The 12,687-nt window shown below is 37.3% G+C and overlaps 1 protein-coding gene across 2 annotated transcripts in view; it reads left to right on the top strand.

Moving 5' to 3' along the window:
* The window catches only part of U2SURP (U2 snRNP-associated SURP domain containing), a 47,613-nt gene that overhangs the window by 379 nt on the left and 34,547 nt on the right, over window positions 1-12,687 (top strand). For both annotated transcript variants that reach the window (XM_010568358.1, XM_010568359.1), the window contains exons 2-5: window positions 7,444-7,491; window positions 10,471-10,569; window positions 11,693-11,807; window positions 12,205-12,338. In XM_010568358.1, coding sequence (XP_010566660.1) covers window positions 7,444-7,491; window positions 10,471-10,569; window positions 11,693-11,807; window positions 12,205-12,338 — 396 coding nt within the window. The remainder of the gene's footprint in view (window positions 1-7,443; window positions 7,492-10,470; window positions 10,570-11,692; window positions 11,808-12,204; window positions 12,339-12,687) is intronic.

The raw sequence follows: 12,687 nt of genomic DNA on the forward strand, positions 1-12,687 counted from the left end.
GAGCGGGGGCCCGGCGGCGCGCGCCGTGACCGCAGGCGCGGGTCGTCCTGTTCCAACCGGCGCGTCCCCGGCGTCGCATGCGGACGGTCGGTTAACGCCCGAGCCGTACCCGTGCCCGTGTAGGTGTTTACTGGGCGCCCTGATCCCCCCCACCCCCCCGTAGGCCGAAGCCCGCGTGGGGTTAGCTCCCAGCTGGCGAGTGCGGAGGAAAACGATGATTTGTGATCGAGCCTCTTCTTTTGATTTGCGACGAAATTACAAATTTCACAAAACCGCTGTGGCGTTCCCCGCTCTTTTCATTGCACCCCGCTCTACTTCCTGTAACTGTTGTTTGTTGGATTTGCAGACCAGAAGTCCAGGTAGTGCAGGAGTTCTGGCAAACTTGTCCAGAGCTGTGCGCTGAAACCAGCGCCTGGCTGGCTGCTCTCTAAGCATCGCCTCCTGCCGAGAGAGCAGTGGGAAGATAACGTTGTGGAGGACGCACTGGCACCTGATGGTTTGAGTATTAGCGATTAGTGACACCCTTTCACTCAGCTTTGTTGCAGGTTTTAGGCCAGAAGTATATAAATCTTCCAGGTTTTGGTGTGGAGTTGGGTTTTTTGGGGGGTTGGTTTTGTTAGTTTTTGGTTTTTTTTTTTTTTGTGAGTCTATAAAGTGGTCATGGGAGGAGCCATGATTTGGCTTAGGAATTTCCAGTGCTATACGGATTAATTTTTACAGATTTTTGTATTCAGCTAAAACAGGTTTGGGTTTTTTTGTTTGTTTGTTTGTTTTTTTTTTCCTGCTAGGGAACTAGCTGAAATGTAGTTACCAAGAGCCTTTGCATGTTTACCCAGCTGGCGTTATTAGAGTAGGAGAGTTTTATTTTTATTTCCGTTTTATGATCTATTCCAAATATTGCCAGGAAACGTTGTTTTGGATTTTGCCTTTGGCTTAGAACTGCAAGTAAGAGCTGGACAGAAAACTTCAGTGGTAAAGTAGGTCTTAATTTAGGGAGAACAGCTTCCAGGGAATGAGATCTTTTGGGATTTCAAGTATCATTAGACATAGAATAATAATTTAATTGTTGATTACTGCAACCGATAACATGGTACACAAAACCAACCCAGATGTGATCCCTTTCTTTTCACAGTTACATCATAGAATTTTCTGTTTTGTCATTTACTATTTCTGTACTGATGATATTCTTTTTTTTATATACAATAATAGCTAATTTACAAGAATTGTTTTCTGTCCTAGATCTCAGTTCTGCAGAGGTATGTGCAGACACTTTAACTCTTCATACTAAGTCATCCATCCCATTGAAGTCAGTGGGAGTACTACAGAATGTAAAGTCAAAGATGTGTTAATCTGTCGAGGCCTGTTGAGGAGGTCCTGTATCTTGCCATCTATCGTGCAGTTGCCCCTCACCCCTCAATTTCCCATTACTCTAGATGTATATGCTGTGTTTCCAGTAGTCTTTTTCCCATGCTTTACATTCTAGATCTTGTTTTGTGTTGTCAGTATTATTCTGTGTGCCAAAGAAAATTGTGTTAGTACCTATGTGGATCCATGAGAACATTTTTGTTGAAAAGTGAAATAAAATAAGACAAGCCTAGCTCTTGGGATTTATTTCCTTCAACCTCACCTTTCTCTGGGGGGTCGGGGTGTATGTGGTGTCTTTTTTTTTGTCACCGTATGAATGTTTGCGATATGTATATACATAGAGATACTTTTCAGATGTCTGCAGGAAGAAGTATGACATAACGGTACTGAAATTAGTAATGTTCTTATTTTTTGTAATGAATTTATTCACACAAGGATAAAAACATGTATTTTCAGTTGAGTGTATGTAAATGTTCATGCTTTAACAATCTAAGTAAATAACCATTTTGCTCAATTTCTTAATTATTTATCAAACATTTTGATATTTTCAATAATTTTAAGATTCATTTACTTACATATTGAAATTGAAATTTTTAGGCTCCATTTCTTCTGGTGCATTGTATTTGCAAGTTATAAGAATAATTGTACTTGCAAAACAAATATGTCTCATAGACTCCATAGGATACATTTCAGTGGCAATTCCAAGATGTGCCTTTTCTGGTTTCTAGGCTACCTCCTGGGAAGACACAGTGACATTTTATTTTCTGTGTTCTGTGAAGAGCTATGGCCTAGCAATTGAAGGCTTTAACACTTACAATAAGATACAGTTTCTCCCCTTCAGAATGGGTGGTGGTTGGTTTTCGGTCTTAGTGTCCAAGTACTGATTCTGAATGTCTAGCCAGTTATTTTGTTTTATAGTGTAAAATCAGGCTTATTTCAGTTAGGCATTATCTGTTTGATTCACTATTTGAAAACCATCGCTGGAGATGGTACAGGTCCAGGAGCACCCGTTGCCTATGTCGCTGTGGTGGTAGCTGCTTTTTATGATACTGTCAGCTTCTCAATAAGTTTGAGAGTCTCCAGTGTAAAAAGTCTTGCAAAAGCATCTGTTCCTCTGTCACTTTGAGGTTAGGATAGCAAGATATGTGTTTGAGACTTTCAGAAATCTAAATAGGAAAGAAGGACAAAATTAAGGAAGAGGAAATACAGATTGCCCAAGACTGCACAGGTCGTCAGTGTAGGATATGATTCTGAAGTGGCAGATACTGATTATATTCATTTATTGTCTTGATGTAATGAAATATTTGCTGCTCAATGGCTTTGCCATCTTCTTATTTTATCTTCTGAGAACAGTGACTATATTGTATGTCCACTGTTCTCACATATAATACTGTACAAATTGTGTACCATGTGGCAGAAGAGATTATCCACTGGGACCAAGCTGTAGGTTTCCCTTTTAAATTCTAAAAAAAGTTTTAACAACATTCCTTAATCTTAAATGCGTTTCTCAGGCTTTGAGTAATTTATGTGTTAGTTAAATGTTGAAGAACAGTGATTACTTGCTTGTAAATGGACAGGTTTCCTTGGTAAGTTGAAGTGTATGAAGAGTGACGATGTAAAGTCTGTTATGTATGGTGAATTCCAGTTAGGTGTAGCATTCTGCAGGATGGTGAAACTCATGATCTTTAACTTTCCCTGTAGTATTGTTCAGCTGGTGACTAGGAGCAGGACATGCACAAGTGTGTTCCTCTGTTGATGGAAATGTAAAAGGAGGTGTCCTTCTCATGTCCTCTCTGGCAGTAGAAAGTTAAATGCTAGCAGCTCCTGTTCATCCGAGTTTAAGGTTATAATGGAATAGCATTCCTTGCAAGTAGTTTGGAGAAGACCATTTTCCATTTACTTTTGTGTCTGCAAGTGATGTCTATTTAAATAGCAAATAATACTAATTTACACTATTCCAGGAAATATGAAGAGTAAATAGATTAGCTATAAAATATTTTGCAGGTGTTTGCAAGCATTTGTTTTCTAGACAGTTTGATAGAGAAAGGAAGATGAAAAAAGTTGGGGTGGGAACCTCCCTGCCTTTGTTGGATTTTAACATCTTTAAATTAAGCTGTGATTCCATTTGCTTTTCCTTGGTAACAGTGCTGACACAAACCAGTCCCAGCTGTAGCTACTTTTTCCCTCCCGAACACTGTCCTCTTCAGTTGATTTGGCATGATTTGGGCAGGGGGTGGGTGTGCGGAGGGCCTACTGACTTCATTTGGGTTTTCTTCTGCTAATGTGAGAGCAAGAGGCCCTGGAGGGACCTACTGTGAATTGCAAACTGGTTTGGCTGAACCTCCCCAACACTCTCTTTCCTAGGTGATCAGTTAGATTGGGAAAAGTGATCTAGTTTAGTGTGAGCAGCTGCCCAGCATGGGGGCAGAGTCAATGGAAAGTGTTGAAGCAGGGCAAGAGTGTCTTATGCCAGAGTTTCTTGTAAACAGTTTACCCTGAACCTATTAGTTTTTGCAAGGCTTTTATTTATGTTTAAGTTGTAGCCGGTACAGTTGTAAAAATAACATTCAGCATTTGGAAGGCCCACAGATTGTTTCCTGGGTTTTATTAGCAGCTCTTGTGCTTTTGTTGCTCTTTGTTGTTTTACTAAATGGCATCAGTATTAATTAAAAAAGAAAAAAAAAAAGTTGTTTGCTTATGTTATAGAGCTTATTTTAAATATTTGTGAAATAACATGATTATGCCAGTTTTACCTAGGGATCATTAAATTTGGAGAAACTATGAAGAGCTGGATTTGTGGGCACTTGCACTGCTGACAGGAAGGAGAGAGCAGCTGGGAGAGCAGTTGTCTCTTCTCTGTTTTCTTTGGAAGCTGCCATGAAGCTGGAAGAAAATTTAAACATCAGAATCTGAGAGAGGGCTCTTTGCTTTGGCTTTCTGATAAGAATTTGTCATAAATCTTATTTGTATGGTCCTTTTGAAGATTTTTTTTTTTTTTTTTTTTTCTTTTGAAGGTTGAGTAAACTTGGCTAGACTCAGTAATGGAGCTTTGAGTGACCTGACCTCCAAGACTGTGGTTTGACAATGCCATATTTTACTGGAATGCCATTTCAGCAGCCTGCATTGCTACTGAAGTTATGCTGGCACAATTCTTTGAGGGACCTGTGTAGTGAAAGTGATTGAGAAAGTGATCCAGCTGCAAAATAGTCTGGGGTGAGGGGGGGGGGAGGAAGGTTTCATGCAGAGTGGTAGAGGCAGTGAATTGGGGGTAAGAGGACATTGGTAGATTGTTTATGCTGGCAATGACTGAAAGATGGACTCATCACATTTTTTATGTTAGTGTTCTGAACATGAAGGAGCTATCTTCACATCTCAGACATCATCAGGTGCAGGACAGAGCTTTGGGTATGTTTCTTCCAACAGTTAGTCCAGTTGAGCTACTTAACGTGATGAGAAGAGTCAAAAATAATCCTGTTCCAGGTTTCAAGACAGGTGGGCAGCATCTTCTGAAATACTCCTCTCTGTGAATGTTAGAAAGACACTGTGATTCTGCTGAGTCAACTCAGCTGGTGTAACTTAAGGAAACAAAATCACCCCTTTTGTCAGTGCAGATGGATGTAAAGTGCAGTGCTGTGAGAATTAGTTTTTTAAATAATTGCTATTTAGAAACTGGCAGACAGCAATGTGTAACTTTGTCAAGAATCGTTTCGTCTTGTGCTTTGTGGGTACAGTTGCTTGGATGGTCGGAAGCAGTACCAAAGGTATGAACTAAATTTATAGATGGGAAGAGAAGACCTGAAAAATAAGAACTGTTTAAGGAGGAGAATAATGTGGATCTGCAAAACTGCTAGTTGCTGTGGGATAAAGTTGGTCTAAAAGCTAAAACTGCTTTTAGAAGTTTTCAGAGTGCACCTTGGTAGAAATTCTGTTGCTGGGCTAATGTTTGGGGTGGCTTGCTCCACGGTGCCATGGTCCCTGGTGGTGGGTTGGGGAGCGCTGCTGTACTTCTAGCTCAGTGACTTCCAGACTTCTTTCATCATAGGCCTGCTTTTCCACTGTTAGCCTGCAGAATCTCTGCATGCTACTGTGCATTGAAAGCCTTTTTGAGCAATATCATCTGCTCTGTTGCTGGAGAAACAGATGTAGTGTCTGTTACTTTTTTTTATGTTCTTCCTTGGGATATTGTGTCTTAAGTGTCATTGTACTGAGCATTGGTACTGTTTGTTACTGTGTGTAATGTCTTGTTTGTTGTCCTCCCTGTAAGCAGCTTCCCTGTTGGAAGATATCACTTTCCAAAACTTCTGTAAATGAAACAGATGTGGAGAACTGAGAAATGGTCATTTCATTCTGCTGTTGCCAAACAACCTCCTTCCCCCAAGCAGTGCTAGGTATCGACTCTGCCGGTACACTGAGGCAGGTGGCATTGTATCAGTCTACCTTTGAGATTTATCTTTTTAACTGCAGGTCTGAAAAATTTTTTTTTTTTAAGGGTGGGATTGTAACTGATGTGTTGGTTGCCACAGGGTGGCAGCTGGCAGCAGAAGAATGCTGTTTTCAAGCTCTGAAATTCTTTTTCACAGTGTCATTCTTTTATCTGTGTCATGTGCTATACATTCATGAACTCTCTGGGAGAGGACAGGTTTCCTTAAGCTACATTTTTGCAGTACATCGAACTGTGGATAACAGATTACTGATTTGAGTGCCATTGGTAGTTGTGAATCACAAAAAAATCCAGCACTAAATACAGAGGAGAAGTTTGCAGCAAGTGGTATTAGTAAAAGATGCTTGTGATACTTGCTTCGATGTGTATTTTAATGAACTACTGCTGGTGCATGTGAACTAGACTTTTTATTAACTTCTGTGCAAAGATGTGCCTTGTGAGTAATGTATATAGGGTTGCAGGTAAGTGGATTTGGGAGGTCTTTGAGAGTAAGGCACAATTGGGTTTTTTGTTTGTTTTTTTTCCCCCTTTCTTAAAAAAACAAACAAACATATTCCTAGAAGCCTTTTGCTTCTCCCTTTTAAGGGTTGTATCTTTGTGTCTCTCTTTACCTTTGTGGACTTGGTACTGGTTCGTGCAGTGCTGTCTACCATTTTTTACTGTAAAAAATAGGAATATACTTGTCCAAAGATAAATGTCTCTATCTTAATTGATGAAAAAGCATGGTGCAAAATGAAAACAAGGTCTAGTAAATTATCTTCTAGAGTAGCAATTGGTGCTTGTCCGTTTTGGAAGGCTGGAGGTGAGCACTGTATATTACTATTTCTGGTAGAAACTATAAATTTCTGGTAATAAGGAGAAGTGCTAATGTTCTGTAACTAATGAACAGATTTCAGCTAATGGAAATGTTTTACTTTGACTTAAATTTCAATTTAGATGCGAATTGTGCATCAGGCAGTTATGTCTTAATAGTAAATGTTATGTCAGTGAGGTTTTCTGACATTTAGGCATTACATAATTTAAAAGTGTGTTCAGTCCAGTTTGTTGGAGTATTCTCCATCACTTTAAAGTCAGGTTTTTAAATGACTTTAAAAAAGCCTATGCGAATTTTTTGTATACGCTGGTTTATGCATTAAAGTTTAGTTACAGTTTAAAGTAATCATGTATCTACTCACCAGTTGGACTTAAATTAGTGTTCTTGAGGTGGCCAGCTTCCATCTATGCACAACATACTAAGAGCAGTTTTGTAAATGATTTTATAGTAAGGCGAATATAATCAAGTACTTTAATCTTTAACAGCCTTTAATGACAACTCTTGCAGATTCAGTGTAACGAACTTTTTTTTTTTTCCTTGCAGTGGTGTTAGTGGCATATTTATAAAATCCAGCTGTGGAAATTCAGATGCTTTTAATGGTAGCAAGAACAGTCTTATCTTTAATCCCTTATTTGCCATATATTGACATTGTTCATGCTGTGACCCTGTTCAGGTATATCGTTAAAATACATTACATGTATCTTTGTTCTTGTGTGTTTGGACGTTGAAGTTGAAATGAAAATCACATTCAAAGGACTGAATAAAAGAAACAGAGGTTGTTTGTCTGTTTCTGTGGCTCACCTCCTCTTCATTCTTTCTTCAGGTCAGAGTGCCAGATGCAGTACATACCACTGGATCTGCTGATACACATGTAAGTCCAAAATATTTAAAACCAACAACAACGAAACTCAAATAAAAACATTCAGCCAAACCCACAAACTCAAAATAGGCCTGTTCTCTAAAGAAAACTAGTTGCTGCAGGCAGACTCTGGTGCATTGGGTATCTAATCTTGTAGGTGTTTGTAAATGAACCATTGATTTTTTTTCACATTTAAAAATGTTCCTTGAAACTTTCAAACAACCACTAGTGTAGGAAGTTCTGCTGCATGATATTGCATTCATAATAGATACTTGAACAGGAAGAAGGTGTAAGTACTCTATATGTCTATCTCTTACGCTGAGAAATAGTTTACAAGGTGATTAATGATAAGAGTCACTGTATATTGAAGCGTCTGTTTATATACAGTTGGCTTTTCAAAAATGAGATAGTGTGGCCCCAACTTCATCCTTTATTTTTCTTTCTACCAGAATATACTTAAAGCAAAAGGTAAGAATAATTACCTAGTCTTGCCCCCCTCCCTGCCCCAAAGAGACCTTTGCGGGGTCATGTGGTTGGTATGTTGCTTGAAGGCCTACCTGTTTCTGAGCTAAAATGAAAACAGGTAGCAAGAGCCAAACAGAGCATTAATACCAGACAATTCATTCCATGGTTTGGATTGTCTTCAAGATTTCAGTTTGATTTTTGTGTATGAAAAAGTCAATTACCAGCTGTTAAAATGCTTGTAAGATAATGTTATTCAAGTTGTGATAGCAGAAACTTTTCCTAAAGAAGTAGATCCTTTTATTGATTTGCTTTACTTGCTGTATTTTGGAAAATTACTCTTAAATCTCTTTTGAATATTTTGTGTTGTCGATGGGACTGGGACTTTAGTACTTTGTGCTGCCGTACAGTCAATGCCGTGTTATGTTCAGTGGGAGTTTGCTTTCATGCAGTGATTTGATTACTCAGCTAGAAGTTTTCTCTTTGCTTCCATCATTTGCTTTACCCTTTTCACTGTATTATTTTCTGTTTTTTGAAGGAGGAAGGCCTTCAAGTTTTGTATAGCTCTGTTAGGAATTCTGTGAGGCTGCATATGGTTAATAATAATGTTATAATTGCCTACTGGAATGTAACTAGCAGGCACAAATGAGTTCAATCCTATTAACTTTATGTTGCTCCAGCCACTTTGAAGGTATTGTGATTTTTTTTTTTTTTTTTTTTTTCTGAGACCCTTTCTAAACTGAGGAGATCTTAGTGCCAGAACTCTTGTTACCTTACAGCTGCTTCCCTTATGTCACTAGAACATATATTCATGTGGATGATCTGCAGGTATCCTGTGACATTACTGTGAGAGATTATTTCCTGATGACAGGATAAGCCTTGGGTAGGAGTGTGGTATTTGTTTTGTCTACATTCCTGTGCCACAGCAGTATGCCTACGTTTTGCCAAGGTTGTATATTGTTTGTCATACTGAAATACTGTCTTTCAGAAACAGGAAAACTGGATTTTATTAACTTTAAAAACACACAGATGCATGAAAAGCTCCTCATAAACCTGTCACAGCGGCTCATGTTGATAAACATAGTGTCATAAACCAGATAACTCCACAGACAACACTGCATTAATTTGTAACTGATAGTGTTCCTTTTGGTGATGAGGTAGGGAACATTTTTCAAAGAAATAGGAGCTGTTTTGGTCATAGGCTTGGCACAGATCTAAGAGGTGTTTGTGATACTAAACAAGGATTATAAACTGAAGGTATTTCAAACAGTTGTTTTTCACAGTGCTTTAATATGTAAAAAATTCTGAATAGGAAGCTGATACTAGAAATAAAACTCTTTACAAAGAAAATTCCTAGAGGAAACTCTTTTTGCAGTTGGCATCTGTGATTTTTTAATAATATGACAGTTAAGTTGTTCACCTTATTTGTCTTGATGTCTTATAAGTTGAGCTGTGGTTGTTTGTTTTTGTTTTTTTTTTTTTTAAAGAACTGTCATTGCAAGAGTGGTAGTTTTAAGCATCACTGTGCACTGTGTAAGAGCATCAAAAATGTCAAATATAAAAAATAACAAATATCTTTTTTATCAAAAAGATAAAGGATAATAGCTTATTTTTTGCTCTTCCGGGGCTTTTTTTCTTGTTCTTGTGCTGATTCTTTATGAATTACTTTGTCAAGCTAGGAGTTTCCAGCGAATTTTCTTACCTTTCCTTTCCTTTCCTTCCCATTGCCATATCTTTTGAACATGGTCTTCATCCTGTTGTCTTTCCTCTCTCAACGCTTTACTGTCTGTTAACTGCCTAAATAGAATCTTAAGAATTCTAATTCCATGCTCTGCAGAAATGACTGTTACATGGAGTCCTTCCTTCATCAGGGTTTCAAGAAGGGAGGAATGGAGGTTAAAGTACCTAAAATAGAATCTAGGAGCTAAATGTGAGGTCTTTTGTTTTATTTAATTAGTACTGAAAACCTCAAGAATGCATTTTCTTCTTCAAGCAAAAATATTACACTTAACCTTGAAGTACAACTGAAATTTAGCATCCATCTTGTTCTTCAGTTACACCTGTTCAGCCTTGCACAAACATTCTTCTGGCCAAAATAGAAAAGCTTTTAGAACTTTTCTTTGTTGTTGGTTTGTGTTTTTTGTTTTTTTTTTCCCTGGAAATTGCAAGGATCAAGAAGTAACTGTAGTGCAAAGCATCTATTTCCAAAGGTTAGAAACTGTGTGTTGTGTAGTGATAAGATCTCCAGGCTCTTACAGCAAGTACCCTTCAGATTTCGGCTGTGTTTGAATGGTGAATTAAAAGCTTTCTCATTAAACCAAGAATGATTTGTGTTTAAAAAAACATAGATTTATTTTTTTTTGGTGGTATTAGATAACAGCAAGTTCAGAGAGAAGTACAGGAGCCTTTTCTTTGTTTTGTTTAGGTTAAGTCACTTCAGGTAGGAAGTTTCTGGTCTAGACCAAGGTAAAGAGTAAATTTAATTGTTTTGTAAACAGTTTAATGTTTGTTTTCTTACACCTTTTGCAGCCTCTAATGGAAAGCAAACTTAAAGCATTCAGTATTGGCAAAATGAGTGCTGCCAAACGGACTTTAAGCAAGAAGGAGCAAGAAGAATTAAAAAAGAAGGTAATGTTATATAATTAAAATTTTATTTTGTATGCAGAGCTGAAATAAGTTTGCTTATAGATTACAACCAGGTTTACCACCAAGTTTCTTTATTTTGATAATTGTAGCTTTCTAAGAACAAAAGTGAATTGTATTTACATGTTTCATTTGTTCTTGGTATCCATGGCATTAAGATCAGAGAGGCAGGCTTGCTTCTCTTTCTTTCTGTGTGAGAAATCAGGTTCTCTGGCTTCCTGATATACTGAACTACAGGAATCCATTGATTGTTGTATTGCTCAGAGTGAAGACAGCTATCACCTTAGGTTATTTTCTGTTCTTGATTTGCTCTCTATCATTGGATTTCAGTAATTAGAAAGAGTACCTGTCATCTCTGAAATTGTTTCAATATGCATTCGTGTTATTCTGTAAAACGTATTTTTGTCTAACGACTATTTTTTGAATTAATAAAAACATTAAAATTTGATACTGAATTTTAGGATGCTCAGGAGCATCCAAATTTTAGGAAATATGTAGCTTATAGTTGGTAAGATGGAAGTTTTGAAAATTTTGGGCTTAGAAGTTTACACACACAACTCCTACTATATTTCAGTGGGATATGTCCTGCTGGGTTGTTGGAAATATTAGCCTAAAGAAACACGGTAGTACTAAATTTAGTGTCTCACTCAACTTTATTAAGTCACTGAATTAACTTCTTCTCTGGGAAATACATAAAGGTGATCCTGTTGTTAATCTCCTTCCATCATGTGGGTTGATTGTAATGGGTAAGATCGAATACATACTGTTCTCTGATGCTTAGGTCACCAAAGCTCCAGTCTTATAATGTTGGTCTATCATATGATCTTTTCTATTTGGCATCTTTTGAATGTTAAATTGCCATGTAAACTCTTGTAAATGAACAGTCATGTTTGAGCATACAGGCCTTATTTACTTTATGTATTATGTGCTGTGCTCTTCCCACATTTTTCAGGAATTTGAATTCTGTCTAAAATTGAAACTCATTTGATGCAGTTTGTAACATGAACTCTAGAAAATAAAAAGGAATGTCACATAGCTAATTTAAGAATAGCTGTCCAGTGAAGGTTGTTCTGTGATGATAGTAAATAGATTAACATTTGCTATGTAGGAGGATGAGAAGGCTGCTGCAGAAATTTATGAAGAATTCCTTGCTGCCTTTGAAGGAAGTGATGGTAATAAAGTGAAAACATTTGTAAGAGGAGGAATCGTTAATGCATCTAAAGGTATAACTAATCTTCTTTTGGGGATGGTGGATCATTTGGCTTTGAGTAAAGATGAAGATGGCTTTGAATTGCATTTTAAAATTAATATGTTACATTAGAAGCAGCAAAGGAAACTTGATCCTAAAATCTACTTTATGGTTTGAATCACTAGGTAGGTAGTGGTGTGATATGTCTTAAAATTTAGAGGAAAAAAATGCTTTGTTTTAAAATACTTAATCTTTGTTCTTTTTGTTCATATTAAAAGATGTTAAATTACAGAAAGTTTGTATTACCACTTTTTTAATGAAATAATATACTGAATTGAATGAACAAGACTAAAGAACAGCATTCTTTCTAATGAACAGTATTATGCAGCATTAGTTAATACAATCTGTTCTTAATTTGCCTTTAATTTCAGAGGAGCATGAAACAGATGAAAAACGGGGTAAAATCTATAAGCCTTCCTCACGATTTTCAGATCAAAAAAATCAACCCAGCCAGCCATCTAATGAGAAGCCTCCATCCCTCTTAATGATAGAAACCAAAAAGCCTGTAAGTTTCTTATTTGCGTATTAACCCCATACTTAGAAAGTATTTAGAAGTGCTTAGAAAAAGGTCTGTGTGATCTTGCAGAGTAGTTTTATCTGCATTTATCACATATTAAAAGAAGGTGGAAATTTTGATTTGCTTAATCCCATAGCATATAACAAGATGATGAAATGCAGAGGTCCATAGCCCTGTATCCAGCATGCTATACCTAGTACTGCACTTTGATTTGGCTGCTGTATATTTTTCCTGTGTTCCTGCTAATTGAGACAGACTTCACATGAACACTGATTTAGTGACTGTTGCAAAGTAACAGTATCTCCAATCTTGAGAATTTGTGAAGTTCTAGAAGCAA

This window comes from Haliaeetus leucocephalus, unplaced genomic scaffold (assembly GCF_000737465.1).
Source record: "Haliaeetus leucocephalus isolate CR32 unplaced genomic scaffold, Haliaeetus_leucocephalus-4.0 Scaffold240, whole genome shotgun sequence".
In the NCBI taxonomy this organism is placed as follows: domain Eukaryota; kingdom Metazoa; phylum Chordata; class Aves; order Accipitriformes; family Accipitridae; genus Haliaeetus; species Haliaeetus leucocephalus.